This window comes from Sinocyclocheilus rhinocerous, unplaced genomic scaffold (genome assembly GCF_001515625.1).
Source record: "Sinocyclocheilus rhinocerous isolate Xijiao unplaced genomic scaffold, SAMN03320098_v1.1 scaffold603, whole genome shotgun sequence".
Lineage (NCBI taxonomy): Eukaryota > Metazoa > Chordata > Actinopteri > Cypriniformes > Cyprinidae > Sinocyclocheilus > Sinocyclocheilus rhinocerous.
The window spans coordinates 919,323-941,358 of record NW_015656630.1 but is presented as its reverse complement, the minus strand read 5'-3'; the positions used below and the strand labels follow the sequence as shown (position 1 = coordinate 941,358).

The following is a 22,036-nucleotide window of genomic DNA, read 5'->3' as shown; positions in this document are numbered from 1 at the left end:
TGCAGGACATGGAGGCGCCAGCACGATCACTTGCATTTTTTTCAGTGGATACGCCATCATTTTTGCTCATAAAGGTAAGAGTAATACATCATTCGTAACTGTAAAGGGTCTACTTTTATTTGTGTGCACTCACAATATCAACATAACGTTGTGCTTTTATAAAATAAAGAAAAAAAAAAAAGTTGGGGCCCGTTGGGCCCGGGCTGAAATGCAGGGCTCTAGCTCTAATTCAGCTTTTCCATAAGCGCCACCTGATAATTTTGGTCACTATAACCGTGATAAGAAATTTTCATACCGTTACATCCCTAATTGTGATTAATCGCATCCAAAATAAAAGTTTGCTTACATAATATGTGTATACTGTGTATATTTATGTGTATATATAAATATACACACATACATGTATATATATATATATATTCATATTTATATGATTTATATTACACATAAATATAAATATATATTACATATATTTATTAAATATATACATGTATGTGTGTGTGTATTTATATATACACATAAATATACACAGTACACACACATATTATGTAAACAATTAACAATTAATTGTGATTGATCAATTTAAAACTAATTACTAAATAAACTAATCTAATTATAAGTGAATCCAAGATTTGTCAAAGATTATAATAAATATTCCTTAAATATCTGACAGTCTTGACCAATCTTGAGTAAATGGCAAGGAAAAGCACATATTTTGTATGGACAATAGAACGTCACAGATTTATCTAAAATAAATCCTTTAGACAAACTTTTTTCTGTTTTGTAGTCTGTTTTGCCTCTCTACTCAAGAATCAGTGGGCTACAGCAGAACAGATCATTATCATAACCCTCATTATAATTATCATTACCTTCACTGTGCGGGCCGATCTTTTGAGGGAGCAATGAGAACATGAAAGGCAGAATTTAGGCCATCAAATCTAGTAGGTCCGCACTTAAATTTTTGCCGCGAATGGCCGTAATTGAATAGCTTCTACCAGTAAATAAAAGTTTCAGAGAGCACTCAATTTCTTATCTGTCTGCAGACAGGGTGTGCAACGAGAAATGAAAGTGTTCTTCATCTCCTTGAAAACCATACTAAATTTCTGAGCCGCATGGGCGCTGGATTGAGGTCAAGGGTTTGGGCAGATGGTTTGGAAGTAACCAGTGGATGGGCGAAGGAGGGAAAGGAGTTTATATTTCTTTAAATAACGCACAGCCCTTACAGATATGAGAGTGTGTGGCTAACACGAAGAACATATGTCATCCCTGAGGAGCCGCCCGCTCTCTAAATCTGTTGATAAGGACGTGCCAGAGGAGGAGATGGAATCGCTTCTTTGCAGCTGCCGGGATTGGACTCCGTAAAAGAAACAGAAGTCCTTGTGCATGCAGATCATACAGATAAAAAACAGAACAGAAAGACAAAAAGCAGGACAAGATCAGTAACATGCAAATGATCAAAGTGATAAAATATAAGCAGCATTCACATGCAAAAAATAAATAAAAAAATGATGCTAAATATATCAGTTAACATACATTACGTAGCATTGAATCAGTACCAAAACTTTGTCTTAGGTACGATACTAACCGTTGATACTCAAATAAATACCCTTGGGCAACTGAGAAAAGGGCTAGACTAGACTAGGGCTGTTAATAATTTGTGATAAATTTTATCAGTTATTTTTTGTATTTTAAGTAGAATGTGCATATACAGTATATAATAATTATACATATTATACATTAGGGCTGTCAAAATGGCTGAAAAACTAAATTCGAATTTTGTACTTAAATATGATCAAAATTCAAATTATATTCAAATTTAAAATGCATAATTTCAGTTAGGGTGAAGAAAAGCTTTTGGATTCTCTCCTGAGGCCACAAGAGGGCATATCGAGCAAAATATTACCAATGCACTTTCTTCAAAGCATAAGATAACATGACTATCTGTGAAAAAAGTGCATAATGTTTAAAATAATGTTTATAAACCAATTATAATTAATTAAGTTGCTTAAACAACTATAAACAAAACAGCATCATGTATGAATGCATAGTTTAATACAAAGGGCCGAAAACCAATCAAATAGAGTACACTTTTTATTTAAAAACATGAGATGCAGTGGGATGGGGAAAAACCCCCACCATAAAGTCTCAAGATATGTTTTTTCAAAGTTGAACTTGCATTAATTTTACATGGCTTTCTAAACATGCGGCTCCTTTGTGCGAGATGTGAGTGCAACGGTGACAGATGTCCCTCTAGAAAATGCGCGAAATATGTGTTCTGTGTGAACGGCTTGGTTTCAGTTTTGACGTAAACAACATCTTCTCCGCATTGATGTTCTCTTTTCCCACAATATTTGTAATTAACAACGCAGCAGCGCCGCATCTAGTGGCTTCAACTGGATAGGCTAACAAAAACATTAAAATGCAATGACACCTACATCGTAAGGCTGCCTGATGCACACCTAAAATTCGAATGCAACGTTTTTGCATTTTTTTTCACAGCCCTATTATACATATATATTCAAGTCAATGCAACTTAATCTTTTTAAATAGTTACATAACTTTTTTATATTTTACATAGAAATATATTTATATATTTTATAAAAAATTTAAGTAAATGATATATAATTTATATTTTACGTAGACATTTCTTATATTTTATTATTGTCAATGCAATTTAACCTGCAATAATTACTAAATAATCTTTCCCAAATCTTTACCTATATTATAAATTTACCATAAGTGTCTGATGGCCTTCTTATTAGAGAAATTATATTTCATACTTTGAATTTTAAAAAATAAATTCTGCAATTCAAAGAGTGTAAATGACTTTACTTTTGTTAAACATCCCATCTGGATTTGATCTATAGATCAAACAAAACAATTCAAATGTCAAATTCAGTAAATGCATTACAGACATATTTAATGACTGTTGTGCATCAACACATTAAATTTTACACTTCACATCACACTGCTTTAATTACCAAACTGTGCTGAAAGCAGCACTTTGTCATCCAGATCAGGTAATAAAACTTGCAAGAGCGTGATAGTGTACTACAATAAATTTTTTACTCTCTTTTTTGCTATGAATGTCATACAAAACAAGCAAGCTAACCAAAATAGTTTCAGAAATGTAGAAGTAGAACACCTGCAAGATAAACAGCATGTGCTTTAAGTCTGCAACAGGTTCCTGTCCAGTGGGCTGCTGCAAAAACATCCCGCAAGTGTCTCATTTGTGTTTACATGGCTCATTTCGGCTGTGACAGCGGTGAGGTAATTAGCTCCTGTAAGACTCAGACCCCGCGGGGCCGTTCCGCCAGCCTCCCACTCACCTCTTCAATATCGCTGTTTTTGCATGACTTGTAGATGAACTCTCCAATGGCCACGAACACAGACAGCACTAGACCAGCGGCCAGCACGATGAAGATGCCTCCGATGTTCTCCACACCCAGGGCACTGGCCTCTTTGTTGTCCTCCTCGGGGCATCCGTTACCTCGCCACCATTTCTCCTTCATCATGTGCAGCTTTCCCTCTTCCTGGAGCTGCAGGATGGCGATGGTCACCTTGTCCCGGTAGGGTGAGCCTGCAAAAAAAACATAGTTCTTTAGGTGGGGTCGCGCAAAAAAAAAACAAAACACAGAAGTAAAACTGAACATCAATAATTTTAAAGTAGGGATGGATAAAATAACAGTATTTTTCTTATTTTACATTTATTTTAATTTAGCGATATTATCCAACGTAATCCAACGTTTTGGTCAGGCAACTTTCAACAGGCATTGTTTTTCCATATTGTTAGAGTATACATATAACATAAAACTAATATAATACAATCTACATGTTTCAAAATGTATGGAAATGCAAAAACTTCAAATATATAATTAATTAGTAATATTTCCCCACAATTTACTCGTGTTATGAAAATTACATTACATTATAAAAAGTCCCAAAGTAATAATGAAACCTGTTTAGAAAACGTTTTCCAGAGACAGGTGTGTACATTTTCTGTTGATAATTGCACACCTACAAAGCACATATAAGCTCTACTTTTTATTTAAACAGTATTCGTTTCGTTTCTTTAAATATAAATTTCTAAATTTCATCAAGGAGCATCAAGTCGGAAGTTGGAGACAAATTTCTGAGATATCCTGCATTCTACTTGCATTCCATCCTGTGCTAATGGAATTCAGCCAATAAGTAGGACAAAACAAAAGCAAAGCAAATCAAATTCAATGGGAACTCAGTAGTTGGGTTGTGTAGTGTGTTTCCTTCTATAATAAATTCCCAAAAGCATATAAAAAAGCCGCCACATTTCTTGCCTTAAGCCTATGATACACGGGGCAAGTTTTTGAGTAATTTTGCTGGGCAACCAGGTGAGACACAGGGCCCACGACTGATCTAAAGTATCCAGATAGAAATTTCTATTTCTAATTTCCATTCTCAGGCAACGATTAGTTCTGTGAAACAGCAAAACCAATGTTACACCGTGTCTACACCGGACACGAGCAGTGTGGCACGACAAAATACTATAGAACTCATTATAATCAGTAATGCTGTCTACACCATAGATATACATATCTATGGTCTACACTGGACTGCGGCGCGGCGCGACATGACAAATCCCCGACAGTGACCCTTACTGCTGATTGGCTACAAGTTTGTTTTGCTAGTCGGCCCGAATCAGTTTTCTAAAGCGTTTTTGAAAAATCGCTTACCCTTAAAGGCTAGTAAGGGTACAGTTAGGGGGCTCAACAGTTTGTCAGGCAATATGTGGGGCACCATTACCTATTGGTGTGCCAACTCCATAGCCCTTAGAGTCGATCAGGCCTCCAACCTGGGTGAGGTTGCAGTTTCTCTGCGTGATGTACTCTATGCTGGTGGACTCCATGAGGAGGGCATAGTCGGTGGTCAGGACTCTGGTAATCCCTTCCTTGTTGTTCTTCACCAGGGCTGTGTTCTTCCTGCTGCTCATGAATGCCCACATCTTCTCGTACGTTGATATTTTTGATTTCTAAAAGCAAATAAAGAGTTTCAAAGAGCTGATTCTGTCTTCAAAAAGCACAACATTAAAGACATGAGTCACGCCGCCTGGATCGATGTTTCTTTTCATTCTTTCAAGTTCTTGTCTTCGGATCTTGTTCTTTCATCAGCTACTGGTATGGGCTTTTCAAGTCTGATAAGTTCTCCCTGATCTCTCATGAGTCAAAAGGGGACAAGTTGTAAAATTTTGTGTCTGAGTGTGTCAGCGGACAGCCGGGGGAAATGGGACAGCTGTGCGCTAAATCTCTCACAGCTGATTCGATTTGTCTCGGTCCTCCACAGGCCTATATTTTTCTAGATATACGCGGATGTAATCATAGCCTATAATCTCGGTGGATAAAGCTCACACCGGCCTCTGTACACACTTCTGTGCTTTATCTGTGTCACTTGTTTGTCTTTCTCTCTCTCTAAATGATGAATGGTGCATATGTGTGGCTCACGCTCATAAAATAGATCACTGGATTATTGGAATTACTGAAATTTTAGATGGCTGGATTGGTGGAGGTAAATGGAGTTCAGGAGGATTTCAGGCGGATTTGTGAACGTGTACGCCTGAGGTATTAGCAAGGACTCTGTGATGGCTTCCTAGAAAATGAAAAGAATCAGACCTTTGTCACCTTTGAATAAATTAATTTCACGTGACTGAAAGATTCATTTATCGGTTATATTGTTGCACATAATATTTAAGTGCAAAAACCTGCATTCAATATATATCCTGGATATTATGATTATATTTAATATATTATATTCAACTGTACAAGCTCATTTCCCCTGTTTTTACTTTTAGATTACATCTGCTGTCATCTAAATGATTTGTAAAAACACTAATCATTTAATAACAGTTTATTATGCAAATAGTTATATTTGCATGTGAGGTAAACAACACATTTGGACAAATAAATATAAAAATATATATATATTTTTATTTATTTATTTATATACAGTATATTTATATAAAACGTTTGGGTGCTTTTTAAAATATTTTTTTATTTAAAAAAAATTATACTATTATTCAGAAAGGATACATTACATTTATCAAAGTGACAGTAAATACATTTAATGTTACAAAAGATTTATCTCAAATTTTTTACTTTTTACTTTGTTAATCAAAGAATCCTGAAAAAAATGGACCACAGTTTCCACAAAAATATTAAGCAGTATAACGGTGTCCAACATTGATAATAATAAATGTTTTGTTGAGCAGCAAATCAGCATATTAGAATGATTTCTGAAGGACCATGTGAAAAGTCAGCTTTAAAATCACAGGATTAGAATACATTTTAAAATGTATTAAAATTGAATAGTTTTCACAGTATTTGTTCAAATAAATGCTGCCTTTTGAATAGTAGTGCTAATACATACACAATATTTACACATTTTTGGACAAAATACTATACAATTTTATTATCGTTATCGTGAGACTGCGAACAATTATCAGCAAATTGTGTTTAGCACAAATTTTGATCTGTGTTTGCATTGCTACCTGATATAATTTCTTTAGTGAGTCTACCACTAAAACATCACAGACAGCGTGTGCAAAATTACCAGCACAATTATCGATCATAATTTATTCGTAGAATTCCCCTTTCAGTATGAGGGGACATTTATTGGAAGTGATGTTTTTTGGTTAACACAACTCAAAACTCATCTGTGTGTGACTCTGCATCCATTTTATTAGTTTGTATCTTATCATGAGACAGATGCACAAGATTGATCTTCTTATTTTACTTCCTAGCAGAAATTCAATAAACTTACTCCTAAAAGCTCCAGCTACTTCTGTGCAGGCGGCCTCTTGTAAAATTGATAATTTGCTGAGTGTTTGGATTGTGTCTGGCAGTTCCTTCTGTATTTCAATAGCTTTCATGTGGACAGTGTGTTGGGGTGCATCGATCCTGCATGTAAGATGTTACCTTAAAGAAAGTAATTGTGGAGCCATCTCTCACTGCTCCATATTCAATTCTAGTCTGCTTGGCTAAATCGTCAGCTGAATCGATTGGGGAGTCCATTCTCTCCACTGTGAGGAAAGCAGCCAGGTTGGCCGTGTAGGAAGATATGATGATTAAAGTGAAGAACCACCAAATCCCTCCCACGATTCTGGTGGACAAAGCCTTGGGCATCAGCTCAGATCCTGAAATAACATACAAGCGCTTAGCAAAACACAGACAGTGGCCCCAAGTATTTGGACTCTTAAGCCATGCTGAAAAATGTTTGAATGTCATTGCAATAGATAACAAAATACAAAACCAAGTGACATTTAACAAAAAAACAGCTTTACAAGCAAATGACATTTAACAAAAAAAAAAAATGTTTGTTAGGTTTTCAATTAAATAACAATAGATATACTGTTTAAATGGGATGAACACATTTGACATCTGTACTGTAATTCCTCTGCTAGGAACTGATTCTTACATCCACTTAAAAATTAATTTCTTTGTTCAGACGGATGGCTGATGTTTTGGTGTATTTAACTGAAAACAAAGTTTTTGGGAGTGTAAAGAGCAAAAAATCTGAAATCCGATTAATCTTATTACGAATAAAATTCTTCTTAACTACTTAACTTCTTATTTTCTTACTTTAAAGGGTTAGTTCACCCAAAAATGAGAATTCAGTCATTAATTACTTACCCTTATGTCGTTTCAAACTTGTAAGACCTTTGTTTATCTTCAGAACACAAATTAAGATATTTTTGATGAAATCCAAGAGCTTTCTGATCCTCCATAGACAGCAACGCAACTATCACGTTTAAGGCCCAGAAAGGTAGTAAGGACATTGTTAAAATAGTCCATGTGACATCTGTGGTTCAACCTTAATTTTTTGAAGCTACCAGAACACTTTTTATGCACAAAGAAAACAAAAATAATAACTTTATTCAACAATTTCTTCTCTTCCGTGTCAGAATATCTTACTTTGGGTTCCAAAGATGAACGGTCTTGTGGGTTTGGAATGACATTAGTGTGAGTAATTACTGACAGAATTTTTATTTTTGGGTGAACTATCCCTTTTAAAAAATGCATACTTCTCAGAATCTTTGTTTTCTTAATAATGTTAAGACAAAACATTATATCATAACAATCTTTGTAAATGTCTACTTAAAAGTCAAGGCGCATTTCACTCAAGAAAGAGTGCAAATAAATGCAACAGAATGCCACATCCTGAGAAAAGATAATTAAGATGGTAATATGCTAAAAGATAAAAGATACTAATATACTGAAAGATAATAATAAGAGGAAAGCAATGCTGAGTGCTAAACTCAGGTCTTAAGAACTTTCCTTGTTTTTCATTCGATTGTCATGAATTCAGCCCCTGATCCAATCAACATTTACATGAACTTTGAAATTCCATTAAAATCAGGTTTTGAATGGTCAGATTGGATATCAGACATTACTTTTTCCATTATTCTTTTCCAGAATGAGAACAGAAAAAGAAACACTTTAGGAATAGAGATGCTGCCTTCCTCTGAACCTTTATCTGCTGATGTTGCTCTTACCTTAGAAAGCGGTTTATACATTTTCATCAACTATTTCACAATATTTTTTTTTGTTTTACTTTTGTTTTTTAATGTAGAATAATTTCTCTTCTCATTTTTTAGAAGCACTGCCTCCTCTGAGAAAACAACCCTGATACACAAACGCATACACATACACACACATCCCCAAACAATCCCACACAAAAGGCTGAGAGTCGCCCAGGACACCAGCAGCGTGAAGCTCGCTGTGACAGATTAAATGGGTTTATTTTTTTTTATTTATCAAGGGCTCATACTTTTGGTCTCATCACACTCATACTAGATTTTAACCTTCAGCTTAATGATAAATCTAATGTGTGTTATTCTAACTGGGACTTTATACTACGGCTGGATAACTTAAGGCATTGATAGATCGCTAGAAAATGAAACCGACCGTCATGGGAACTGTACTTCATCTTTGCAAAAAGCCAAGAAAAATAAAGAATCCTTATCTGAATTAACGTTTTTGAACCTGTAAGTCACCATTCTGATTAACTAGGTGTGTTATTAAGATACATGGGAGGAGAACATTCTATTAACTGATTAATTTGTGGCAATTCTGTAGTTAGAAAGACAGACCACTGAGTCTAAGTCTGATATATGATACTGAAGCTGTAGTGATTGTCTTTCATGCACAGATACCCAGGTGTGGTGGTTGGAAGTTGAAACAAATTCACAGTGTGTGTGTGTGTGTACTGTAACTGCATTTGTATGCCTTCAGTGTCATGTGGAGCACAATTTTAAAATTCAGTTTGATTGTCAGCTAAATTATTAGCTTTGATCTAAGTGATACATCTAACAGCAGTGATTACCCACCAAAGAAGTCAGCAAAAAAACACCTCAACAAAACTGCCATACATGCTGTTTTCCTTTAAAGTAGTCAGTCATGAGAAAAATAGTGGATAATGATTATGTATAAGAGGTAGATAAGAGGAGAAAAATGCTTATGTAAAAGAGTTTACTATCTTTCAAAGCACTGTTAGCATTAGCGCAACTAAAAAGTCAAGACTAAATATGAATCCCACTGAAAAGTAAAAGGAAAAACTGTTTAATGTGTTTAAGATGGTCAGGATGGTCTGTTTTGATAGTTTTAGATGGGTTTTGGGCTAGTTAGCTAGTCTGGTTAGCTAAAATAGCTAACAACCAGCTTGACCTGGATGGAAGATTACTTTAAACTAGCTACCCTACTGAACCCCCCCCCCAGCTAAGACCAGCTAACCAGCTTAGGCTGGTTTTAGCTAGTTCTACAGGTAGTTTAAATTCATTTTATACTGAATTTGTCTTTATAAAAGTTCAGTAATGTTATAGTTTGTGACCTGTGAAAACTTCACGGATTTGCGGGTCTTGTCTTTTTCTTGCAGGACCATGTACGTTATAGTAGACTAAATTAGTTTTAATCGTTTAATCACCACCACACCGTCTTGTCTCCATTGGCAACACGCACGATTTGTGTCGATTGCAAGTGACGTCACAGGTAGCGGAGAGTGGAAGTGACATTGTAATTTAGTTTCTTTTTTATTGTCTTCACCACCTGGCTACTGTTGTAAAATGATGAGAGATTCAAACAAAAAAGTACTGCAAGTGATGTCACTTGCGGAAGTGCAAGTGTCTGAGTGTGCAAGTCTGAGAGTGCAAGTCTGAGTGTGCAAGTCTGAGAGTGCAAGTGCAAGTCTGCAGCCAGACCCTTCTCGGAAGACCAGCTAAAACCATTTTTTTAAGCAGGGCTAATCCATGATTTTGACCTTTCAGTGATGCTTATGCTAATAAATCCCTTTGAAAGATATAAACATTTTTACATTAGCCACCTGGGGAGCAAGAGCTCACTGACAGACACCATGAGGTGTGTTTGTTCCTTTGAAAATGTTGTCTGTTTTGCTACTCTCAGATAATTAGCATAGCTAAATGCTAACTACTGACCTATGTCTAACTCTTAAATGGCATGGGGAGAACACAACTGTCAATCATAGTCCTGATTTTATCACAGTGTAAGATGAGATCACAACTTAAATCTATTTACTGAAGCAAAAAAAAAGAGGAAAATCATCCGGACAGCTGACGAAACCCCAAACAGAACAGCAGAGGCTAAACTTTGAATAATCTTCTTAAATATTGCTCTGTCAGCTTTATGACAAAAACAAACAGCAACTATTTATCGTATGTTCTCACTGCTTTTCTGCTGTTGGCTAATAGGTACAACCCTGCATGCTATAATTGATGAGATGTTTCAAAAAGATGTCAAGGTTATTTCAGTAACCTCATGTAGGAGGTTTAGCTGTGGTAGGTAATAATGCAAATACACACACACACACACACACACACACACACGCACACGCACACAAGATGAATACTTAACTAATCAGCTCAATTAACACTATGAATGTGTGTGGGTTTCAAAAAGCTTGTTGATCCTATTTAGGGGTCCATGTCATAAATATATTTGATCACTTTTTATGATAATGTTAGCCAAGGTTTCTTGCACCAACAAATCTAATCTAGTTTTACATGACCATTTTTCACTCTGTCTGACCTTTAGAATTGAATTAGGATTAACCTGTTATTTGCTACTGTACCTTTAAGATTTTCAATTTTGTAAGTAAACACCCTCTTCTACATCAGTGCTAGTTATTTTCATGCTGAAATTTTTTGATATTCGTCTTCTATTATGAATAGAAACCAGTTTAACATTATTTTGTTTAATAACTTAAATTTTTTCTGCTTCTTTCTAAAATCAGGTGTAAAATGTGTTTTCATATATAATCTTAAATATGCTGCAATTTAATAACAAGAAACTATTTCATTCTAATTTAGTTTATGAATCCAGCATATGTCACCAGAGAGAAAAATAAATAAAAAATATAAAAATGAACCTATGATCAAATCACAAAATAGATAGGGCGGATTTTCCTTTCATGTCACATTTAATATTTTTCTCTCACAGTATAAATTGATTTTTATACTTGAAAGAGGAACATCACATTTGGAGATTCTTGTCATCAACAAGTTTGAGAAGCCCTGTGTTAATATCTGTTTGACAGATTGGAACTTCCTATGTTTTCATGATACAACAAGTGTTATAATTCACAAACAAATGCAAATTTGAATATTTCATGATATGACCTGCTTTAAGTATAATGAAATACCCTAACATCCACCAGTGACACAAAATGCCCACAACTGCACTCCACCACTTTTCTGTCAAATTCCCGTTAGCGGTCCTTCTTCATGGCTGAGCGGTTGTTCTGATGTAAATAAGATGTATCTAATATTTGAGAAGAAAACTCTTTGTAACGTGAGGTCATACTATGCTGCATAATGATTTGTCTGGTTCTCCCGTGCTCATTAAAGCTGCTCTTGGCGTTTCACACTTTTCTGCACACCTGACAGGTCATCCATTTAGTTTCATACCTTCTGTAGCGGAACCTACAAGCCTCTCCTCACTAGCATCAGATCCATTACACCAGAGGAAATCCAACTAAATGTGACTTATAACTGTGCCAGTGTGTGTTGCCATCTTTATACAACTACAATTCCCTACTGTATTGTTATGAATGTCATTGCATAACAAATCTCAAACCCCCCTAAAAACACTTAACAACTCTTTCTTTTCTGAAAATTTTGATCTATTCATTTCAACCAGCTGATCTCAAGGTGATTTTTTAGTGAATGTATAAAGTCCCTCAAGCTCACCTCACACAGATGTAGCAGAGTGCTTGTGCCGTTTTTCTTGATCTAAATAAATGCCACTTGGTTCAATGTTCTTTGTCAGCTATAACAATGCAGCAGTCTTGAAGTGTTTTGTGTGACATACCTTGACGCATTAGAGCCGCAACACCAAACCATAAACTATTCAACAGTGTGAAATTGTTCTCAACCACTTCAGAAGACGTGTTGCAGGGGTGAGGGTTATACCATTCATATGGTGTAAACCTGCCAAGAGTCAAAGAAAACAGCTTTACACAGGAAAAAAAAATGCAGACAACACAGAAGACTGAGTATTAATACTGCGCTTCAGAGGCTGCATGTTTGGCGATTTCTAAACTGCTTTCGCAGAACAGCTAAAAATTGTCTTCTTGCTACAGGCTATCAATAACTGCTCCAACCAAAGCTTAATAAACATCTTGTTTTATGGGAAAACTTTCCAGTGTTACCAAACAAAGAGAGAGCTGGAAAAGGAATCTTAAGTTTAACTGCAATGTGCTTTTACATTAACCAATTTAAATGTTAATTAAAAGTTTTTATTCCTGTAAAAAGAAGGGCTGTCAATTTATAATGCAAATGCGAATTTAATGTGACTAATTATAAAATTATTTTAATTAAAATGATTAAATTAATTATTAAAATAAAAAATAGCCATAAAAACTCGAAATGTTTATTTACTGAAAAAAAGCAGTTTTTTTTTGCCTGTATTTAGAATTTTGCACTTCATTGCATTGTTTAAGGGTTAACGGAAATGTCCGTACAATTAATAGATGTCCTGGCAGAAAATTACCAGTGTTTCTTTAATTACCTGTAAAAATAAAAAATACATTACTTAATAGCGCTGTCAATTTAACATATAAACCTGTGATTAAAATTATATATATATTAGCAAATCAATCTTGAATTACTTTTAGTACACAACTTCTTGTAATGTTTATTCATTGCTCTTGTCTGCATCTAGATTACCAATATAATGTCAATTAACTGTTTTTATTCCTGTAAAAATTCACAAAAATATTATTTATATGGATGCCAATTTAATATGTAAATTTACTGTGACTAATTCTAAAAGATTAATAAATATAAATATTTTATATTAATAAACAAGACCAATAAATAAATAATAACAAACAAGCTTTTTGAACACAAATCGTTGTAATGTTTATTCATTGCATTTGTCTGCCTTGAGCACTGTTGCATCACATATTTTTTTAATCAATACTTTTCCATCTTTTTTTTTAATACAGTGCTGGAAGCCAAAAAGGGAAACAACTGGCGGAAATTTCATTTTGAAAGTGATTACAGTTACACAAGAACATATGAAAGACACATTCTCCATTCTACCACTCAATAATTGGGTCATTTATAAAACCCTCATGGTGAATCGATGCTTGATCAGAACGTGTCACAAGACTCATTTGTCATGCCTCACGGTGTGTAGAATCTCACTCTATAAACTGCTACTATCAAAGCTGCCAAATTTCAAGATCACAGTTTAAAAGCCCCCCAGCAGACTGTATCTGTGAACAAATGGGTCATTCAGTGCACATGAACCCACACTAACTCTGACACCCCACCAGATGTCCATTTAAAGAGTCTGATTGGACAGCGTTTTCATTACCCATTTGCATTTTAATTGAACCAACCAATCATCTGACTCTGATGGGGTAGCGTGGCATGCTTGATATTCTCTTTAGGCAGACGTGGACATCTGCCCAATGCTTATGAACTGGGCTTCAATACAGACACAAACTTGTACTCCCTCATACAAAATACAAAACATTGCTAACTGAGAAAGTGCATTATGTATTTATTGAGGAAAAATGCATCTGGACAACCATGACTGAAATTTTTACATCATTAATCTATATTCCGACAGCAATATAACAAAGTCTGGGCACTGTGCTTATTACTTATTGATCTGTTTCGAGATCAAATCAGCATTTTGATTCTGGCGTCTCATAAGTGCAGTGATATGATATGAGAGAAATACACTGCTTTAAATGCACTCCCACAAAGAAACGTGATATCTATCAGCACACTCTGCAAAACAGCTTTACATTTTAAATCAGAGGGCGCAAAAACTTCTTGACAGCTCCAAAGAGAGATGTACGATGTTCCCTTAAGCTGCAGATAACAGCAATATTCTTCAAATGACAGCCTGATAATGTGTCTTCACATGTGATGTCAAACTATAAAACATTTGAAGACATTTTTTGAACAATTGGGTCAGTGTTCCTAGATCTGAAACCCAATTTGCACATTTGCTTTGCTATATTTCCAAGAAGCAGATGTTAAACCAAAACGTTCATCCATACCTGGCTATCACAAAGAGCACACAGCTTACTCCAAGACAGGCCAGCAGCACGTACATCCAGATATCTGGGGTGAGGGGGTTGAGGAAGGAGAAGACACCTGGATTGGTGCCGTTTGGTTTGTGGTACAGTATGCTGATGCCCAGGGTCATGAAGGGTTTGGAGAAGTCAATAACTTTCTCTCTGACATAAGTGATGGTCAGTGGAGCCACAGCCAGGTCAGCTATCTGGTTAAGGGGACAAAAAGAGGTTTACAAGACGACAGGAACTCATTTTGACTGCTGCGAAGAAAATGCAGATAGATGCAGATAATATTGGAGTTCAGTCACTGAGATACAAACAAGTGATGCCTGTGGGGATGGATCCCACAATCTGTTTGATGCTTCCTGTTGTTTTGTGAAGCTCATTTAAACAAAAGATGTGCAAAAAGGCTCTTTTATAGATTTGTATTCCTACTATACTGATAAATACTGCAAAGACACTGGGGGTTGACGAAGGTAATTAAAAACAAAATCTATGTAGAAGTATTCATAATCAATTTAAAACAGACTTTTTACAGCCAGATGAAAGCACAAATGCTGTTTTATATTGAAAAATATCTAATCAATTTTACAAAGTAAAAGATCTTGATGTATTGCATACACAAATGTCTTCCTACCAAAGCTTTAGACTACTTAAACTTTTGGTAAATAAACATAATCAAGCAAATTAAACCAAACATGAAACAAAACGTAATTCTTAGCTCTTCTAAATTGCCTGTGAAGAGCCAAGTTACAAAAACATCCATTAGAAACTGAAATTTCTTGGTTAATCAGAGAATTAAAGGGATAGTTCACCCCAAATTAAAAATTCTCTCACCCTCATGTCGTTCCAAACCTGTAAGGCCTCCGTTCATCTTCAGAACACAAATTAAGATATTTTTGATGAAATCTGAGAGCTTTCTGATCCTCCATAGACAGCAACGCAGCTACCATGTTCAAGGCTCACTAAGCTAGTAAGGGCATCATTAAAATAGTCCATGTGACATCAGTGGTTCAACCATAATTTTATTAAGCTACGAGAATACTTTTTGTGTGCAAAGAAAACAAAAATAATGACTTTATTCAACAATTTCTTCTCTTCATGTCAGTCTTCGACGCGCGGTCACAACAGTACCACTGATGTCACATGGATTATTTTAATCATGTCCTTACTTCCTTTCTGGGCCTTGAACGTGGTTACTTGCATTGCGGTCTATGCAGGGTCAGAAAGCTCTCGGATTTAATCAAAAATATCTTAATTTGTGTTCAGAAGATGAACGAAGGTCTTACGGGGTTGGAACGACATGAGGGTGAGTAATTAATGACAGAATTATCATTTTTGGGTTAACTATACCTTTAACAGTCAAGTTGTGGTCTCTAAACAGTGAGATCTAAATTGAAATATAATGGAGTGGAAGGCAGAAGGTCATTTACAAAGGCTGCATTTGGATGGTATGATCTAAAGACCTTGAACATTTTTGTAAAGCATCATGGGAGATCACTCACATGATCGATTAGTTCCCGCACCATGCCGTTCCATTCGCCTTTGTCATTCTGAGCTCCATATTTCCCATCAGAAACCAGCCTGACTTCATAAGTGAATCCCAGGATGTTGGACAGCTCTTTTAGCAGGTCTAGACAGTAGCCTTCGAAGCGATCGTTCCCATACAGCACCTTGTCAGACTTCTTATACATAACATAAGGGTTTTCCTGTTCACAAGATAAATTCACATGCAATGATGCAGTTGGTAAAATGTATTATACTTGATTTAAATATGTCACAAAGGCAAAGTTAGCTGGCCAGATGAGAGTCAAAAACCAATTAAAAAACAAATGTAAAAAGTAGTTTTTTTGTAAAAACCACTCACATTTACTAAAAATGTTATATATAATAGTGCTGTCAAACAATTTATCACGATTAATCGCATCCAAAAAGTTTGTGTTTACATAATATACAGTATGTGCGTAATGTAGGGGTGACCCCGAATACTCGACGATTCGATGCTTCGATAGGAGGAGCCCGATTCGACTACCAATCTCACAGTCGAATATTCGCAGAGGTGTTATGATCATACCATTTTAGCTATAGGTGCTCAAATGTCTGATTTCACATAGAACTACCGGTTTTCTCCCAAAGTTAATATACAGCCTATTAAGATAATGCTGTAAATAAGAATCTGAAAAGAAAGAAGCTTTAAATAAATATTTTAATGTGCGTGAATAAACCACCCCTATAGATTAAAGTTTCACTTTCCATAACCCGTGACCGACAGAGAAGCATCTTGGCGGCCGGGATTTAAATCTTTAACAAGACTCAGATTGACACAGGCAGAGTGAAAGACTGGATTTTTTCGATCAGGTAGGGTACAAGTGATTTCAAAACATTTCAGCCGGTTTATATATATATCGTGTATATATTATTTATCTCATATAAGATGCATTTGGTTGAGTTGCGCTGCAGTAAAGCGCTTCATTGTAGTACTACGGCGATTATTTTTTCAGCGCGCAGTGCGAGCAGGACAAACAACAATGTATAATATTAATAACTATGACTGGGACTGTCATATACATAACATTATAATGAGAACACTATTACAATAAAACGCTGTGAATTTTTAGAGTTTAGTTGCCGTGTTTCTGCACGTTGTTGCGTGAAGAACGCGTCCACAAAAGGAGTTCATTCAGAGCCGCGCAGACACGTTCATGTGCATTCGGGGCATTTTGTGCAGATAAATTATTAGTTAAATCCCATTGATTAAAAACCTGCTATCAAATACTTTATTCTACTGGTCATCTTCAGCGCGCGCAGCTCAAAACAAAAATGCAGAACATTAACATTATAATGAGAGCACTATTAAATAAAAATTATATAAAAAATGTTTTACGTCTGACTTGTTAATGACTCTTGTTAATGTATTTTGCCCCCCGCCCCCAAACACATGATGTATATATTTAAGAAAAATATGTTATGTTTATATATTAAATATATTTATATATAATATAAATTATATTAATATAAATATATGCATTTAAATACATGTAAATATTTTCAAAATATATACTGTATGTGTGTGTATTTATACATACATAATAAATATACACATTACGCACATACTTATGTAAACAAAAACTTTTATTTTGAATGCGATTAATCATGATTAATCATTTGACAGCACTAACATATAGTTCTATTTTTTCTCATGCATATACAATTATATTGCTAAAAACTAAATTTGGTGCACCAGTGAAACTATTCACAGGGTGAATACAAAATTGAACTACTGAAAAAGTTGGTTTACATAAATAAGGGAGTGAAATTGTAAGTTATAAGTTTACCAGGATTGTGGTGACGATAACCGTTCTGTTAGCCATAGAGTCTGTGATGTTTTTGCTTTCTTTCATCTCAGTCAGTTTGAGGCCGGTATAAGAGTTCCACACTCCAATCTAACAATACAGTAAAAATTACAAGGCATGAAGAACATGAGTCTCCGTTTCTGAGATCACAATAAAAGAGGGACAGGCTTTATCAGTGAAGACTCATAAAATAGGTCAGGAAAGGAAAGGGAAAGAATAAAAACTAAATGAAAGAAAATTCTAGGTCTAATCCATTTGATTGTAAAGCACTCCTTTACTGCCCAATAAAACCCAGTAAAGCACTCCGCTACCCTATTTAATGCATGGTCTACAAATTATGAATGATTTTGATGCATTAATTATTAAATCACACAGGAAAAAAATGCATTCTTACTTTTTACCTGAACAAAACATTAACATTTTTAAAGAGTTAAATAGAAGATCTAAAATAGAAGATCATAGTAAATATTCTTAATGCATCACACTTGAAAGCCATGCTGAATTGATGTTGTCATAAATAGGAAACACAATGACATATAAAGATGGAAGTCAAAAAAGATTATGAGAAATGCAATAGTTCTCTAGAAATAAAAGTGTGAAACTTTACTAATCCACTTGCTAGCTAAATATATATAATACCATTCAAATGATTTCTGAAGGATCGTGTGAAACTGAAAGCTGGAGTAATGTCTGCTTAATGAAGCAGAAAACGTTCTTTCCAACAATTCTGCAAACAAAACAATGTCATCAGGATATGTTGTATTTTAAATGGAACTACTTTTACAATAAATAAAGAGGATTTTATTGTTTGACAAGCTTGAGGAGTTTGATATCTTAAAAAAATATGATCACAAAAGAAGATATTACCTGATACACCCTTATTTAAACTACAAACTGCATTAGAGGAATCAAATTATTCTTTATCTTTTGAGAAAAGAGTGAAAAGCTTATTCACAAAATAAAAAGTTAAAAAGGTAATTGCGACTTTTTATCTCACAATTCTGAGTTTTCTCAAAACTGCGAGATTATATTGTGCAATTCTGTTTTTTTCACAAGTCTGAATTGTGAGATATAAACGTGCTTTAAAAATATATAAGTTTGTAATTATCTTCTTTAATTTTTTACTCTGTAAATGAAAATCGAATTCCATTAAAATCAACACTTTGCAGACTTTTGTCAAACCTGTTGCCAAATTACTAAACATTTAATAAAAGCTGAATTTTCAATTCTAAGGATCTAAAGGGTAGAAAGTGGTTTGAAAAGCTAAATTATGACAGTTTTTGACACGCTAATTTGCCTAACATTATACAGGATCTTAAAATAAAATAATAATTAAAAGTATGATATGATCCCTTTAAAACAGGATGTCAGCAGTAAAGGAATTAAACCAAACTTGCTTTTCTCTGCTTAATAAACCCTTTGTTAACACAAGCATAATCTAGTGTATGTTTATGTATGGCACTTGTCACACAGCTCATATGAGTCTGAAATGAGCGACTTATTCAAATGAATTTTAAATGTAGATTAGAGCTGCTCTCTAAATATCGACCCGTGGATTAATGCACGTTTTTCTGCACGCCTGAGCAGGCTTGTATGGAGAGGTGTTACTTACTGAAGCACGAAGCATTGCAGAAAATGCGCCCATTTTACAGTGCTGGATATTGAGTATGGTGATTTAAATGTCATAACTATAACTGGCACACAGTATGCATCTCAGCGAGACATTCTGGCAGAAGTGACTGGCAGCGATCTCTTTCCATAAGGAAGTGAAGGGATTTCTGCAGGGAGAGGGAAGCCGATGAAAGGGCACTGGGTTTACTGAAGTGAATTTCACACAGGGGAGGAAATCCAAGCTCTCCACAGGTCTTAATCACGAACTCAGGGAATCAAACCAAGACTGGAACAAACCTTTGTCCATAATTTAGTAGGTCGTGATGCAGCATCAGCCGCTCGCTTTTAGGAAGAATTGAAGAGTTGTGTAGTCAGCATGGGAGCAACAAGGTCAATACAAATGATCTGGATAATCAATATGTCTGCTTTGAGAAAAACATATTCAAGAGTCCACTCACAGGGAATTTATTTAATCTATACTGAAATACATAAAGACACTCAATTCAAGGTTTCCAGTAATTTCTGCTGCTGTGGAAATCATATCACTGAACGTCTCTCATCGGCATCCAGCTAAGCTGACTCACCTTCGCTGTGCCATCCTCCTTGAGGCTGATGAGGTCTAAGTTGAACTCTTTCCGCAGACCATCAGTCTTGTTAAGGACTATCCGTCCAGTCAAACCATCCCATTGGGCCTGAGGCACAAAAACAGTATACAATGAGAATGATGCACAGCATCGGTTTTACTGCCGTGTCTTTCAATCATAGCGGTAATGGAATATTATGCAGCCTTGGGGCATGTGTGTCTGTTAACAACAAAAAAAACCACAACAGTTTCAACTAAACATTTTGCTGGTCAGTTACATTTTAGTAGAATGGACTATTGTGAAGATAAATAGAGTTTAAACATGAACACTTGGATCATGTGCTTTAGGTTTGTCCAATGATAAATAAACTGTAAATTAATGTATTATATCTCAAGTTTTACCACATTTGTTCTTTTATGACATAAAATACAGTGGGGAAAAAGCAGCACTTGCTCTAATATAAGGGAAAATAGCAATATTTAAATGTAACATCAGTAATAGTTAACCCAAGAATGAAAATTCTGTCATCATTTACTCACCCTCATGTCATTCCAAACCTGTATGAGTTCCTTTCTTATGTTAAACATGAAAGAAGATATTTTGAAGAATGCTGTTAATCAAACGTTTGATGGTCCCCATTGACTTCCATTGTTTTTTTCCCTGCTATGGAAGTCAATGGGGACCAACAACTGTTCTTCAAAAATTCTTCAAAATATCTTCTTTTGTGTTCAGCATAAGAAAGAAACATATACAGGTCTGGAATGACATGAGGGTGAGTAAATGATGACAAAATATTCATTTTTGGGTGAACTATTCCTTTAATGCAAGTGGCCACATCAAGTCAAGTAAACAATGTCTTTCATTTGTAATTCTTAATTTTATGGTCACAATTTTATTTATAATACATCAAATCATACATTTGGGGTCCATGAGGTTTTTGTTTTTAATGTTTTCTCTCTTATGCTCACAAAGGCTGCATTTATTTGATCAAAAATAGTCAAAGTCACCTTTATTTTCTAGAGCTTTATACATTACAAATTGTGTCAGAGCAGTTTCACAGAGATAAACAGAAATATAAGAGAATCAGTTATGGAAACTCAACTATGGAGACAGTTCAGATTCTGCAGTAAAGCAGCTCTAAAAAACAATAGTGTCATTATTCAGCTCGAATCGATTTAGTACATAGAAAAACAGTAATATTGTTTAACAGTATTCCAATTTAAAGTTTTTTCAAAAGATCAATGTAAATTTGAAATAGAAATCTTTTGTAACATTATAAGTGTCTTTTAATCAATTTAATGTGTCCCCGCTTAATATAAGTATTAATTTCTTTAAAGGGGTCCTATTATGCTTTTTCACTTTTTTAATTTTAGTCAGTGTGTAGTGTGTATGTTTGGGCATAAAAAAGATCTAGAAAGTTACAAATCTCAAAGTCCACTCCGAAGGGAGATATTTCGTTTTTAAAAAATCCCTTTTCAAGAACTACAACGAACGGCTCGTTTGGACTACAACGTTGTTTTCCGGGCTTTGTGATATCACAAAGCGGCTCATTGGAATATCATTACAAATAATTCCCGCCTACAGAAATTCGAATGGTTGGGGGGTGGGGAGGGGCGAGGTTGTGGTTCGAACGCTTGGTTGAGTGAGTGCATCAGACGAGACGACGAAGAAGAAGTGCTGCTGCAGAGTTAGTGCATCAGAGAAAACCAAGAAGAAGAGCTGCTGTGCTGTAGCGTAAAATTTTCGGCATGTCTAGAACAATTCTTACAAGTACAACACGACGTAGCTGGGAGCCGCGGACAGACGCCGAACGGTGCCGCCGGTGTGCCTACACTCATAGAAAATAATGTATTTGAATTTTAAAGACGTGGCGCGACGCAACGCTGCGCTTCTCGTCCAGTGCGCGACCGCCTG

At 35.3% G+C, this 22,036-nt stretch overlaps 1 protein-coding gene across 5 annotated transcripts in view; it reads right to left on the bottom strand.

Annotated features, from left to right (window-relative positions):
* grik1a (glutamate receptor, ionotropic, kainate 1a) overlaps nt 1-22,036 on the bottom strand; it is a 64,988-nt gene that overhangs the window by 2,252 nt on the left and 40,700 nt on the right. For 2 of the 5 annotated variants that reach the window (XM_016528401.1, XM_016528400.1), the window contains exons 9-18: nt 20,123-20,230; nt 19,836-19,880; nt 17,910-18,017; nt 16,080-16,283; nt 14,557-14,780; nt 12,348-12,466; nt 6,945-7,162; nt 4,780-5,005; nt 3,330-3,580; nt 1,224-1,376 (exon numbers count right to left, since the gene is read on the bottom strand). In XM_016528401.1, coding sequence (XP_016383887.1) covers nt 1,242-1,376; nt 3,330-3,580; nt 4,780-5,005; nt 6,945-7,162; nt 12,348-12,466; nt 14,557-14,780; nt 16,080-16,283; nt 17,910-18,017; nt 19,836-19,880; nt 20,123-20,230 — 1,638 coding nt within the window. In that variant the 3' untranslated portion in view covers nt 1,224-1,241. The remainder of the gene's footprint in view (nt 1-1,223; nt 1,377-3,329; nt 3,581-4,779; nt 5,006-6,944; nt 7,163-12,347; nt 12,467-14,556; nt 14,781-16,079; nt 16,284-17,909; nt 18,018-19,835; nt 19,881-20,122; nt 20,231-22,036) is intronic. The other 3 variants (XM_016528399.1, XM_016528403.1, XM_016528402.1) reach the window with 2 other exon arrangements.